The sequence below is a fragment of the Pygoscelis adeliae genome, unplaced genomic scaffold (genome assembly GCF_000699105.1).
Source record: "Pygoscelis adeliae isolate BGI_AS28 unplaced genomic scaffold, ASM69910v1 Scaffold591, whole genome shotgun sequence".
Lineage (NCBI taxonomy): Eukaryota > Metazoa > Chordata > Aves > Sphenisciformes > Spheniscidae > Pygoscelis > Pygoscelis adeliae.
In genome coordinates, this window is record NW_008824069.1 from 313,020 (window position 1) to 313,661 (window position 642).

The 642-nt window shown below is 66.7% G+C and overlaps 1 protein-coding gene across 1 annotated transcript in view; it reads left to right on the forward strand.

Moving 5' to 3' along the window:
- Positions 1-642, forward strand: part of MYO1A (myosin IA) — a 9,248-nt gene that overhangs the window by 4,595 nt on the left and 4,011 nt on the right. Inside the window, exons 17-19 of the mRNA XM_009334173.1 lie at positions 55-91; positions 185-253; positions 514-600. Of these exons, the coding sequence (XP_009332448.1) occupies positions 55-91; positions 185-253; positions 514-600 (193 nt within the window). The remainder of the gene's footprint in view (positions 1-54; positions 92-184; positions 254-513; positions 601-642) is intronic.

A 642-nucleotide genomic window follows, 5' to 3' on the forward strand; every position in this document is an offset into this window, starting at 1 on the left:
GAAGACGTTTGGGGCCTGGCGGGGCCGGACCCAGTACCAGCTGATGCGCAAGAGCCAGATCATCATCTCTGCCTGGTTCCGGGGCCTCCTGGTGAGGAAGGCAGAGTCCCAGCCACGCTTCCCCTGCCCATTCCTCACCCCCTGGGCAGGGCCCCCTGGCTCACCCCACCTCTCCCCACCACAGCAAAAGAACAAATACAAGCAGATGAAGCAGTCGGCACTGATCATCCAGGCGTATGCACGGGGCTGGAAGGTGAGGGCTGGGCACCCCGGGGCCACTGGCCAGGGCCGGCAGATCTCCTAGTGCAGGCAGCATGGGCAGCACGGGCAGCGGGGTGAGGGATGCACGGTGGGGAGGGGCCAGGGGCTCCTCGTGCCCCATGGTGGGACCAGACTCATCTCTCCCTGTCTTCCATCCTTCTCTCCTTCCTCCCTCCTGCCTCTCTTCCTCTCGCTCCCTATCTGTGTTGGTCTCTCCCTGCCTTGGGCTCCCCGGGCTCTCGCCCTCCGCAGTCTCGCCGGCTCCCCCGGGAGCTGAAGTCCCAGTGCCACCGTCGTGCGGCCGCCACCACCATCGCCGCTTACTGGAGAGGGTACCAGGTAATGGGGCCATCCCCACCACAGGGCCACGCGCCCCGCCCA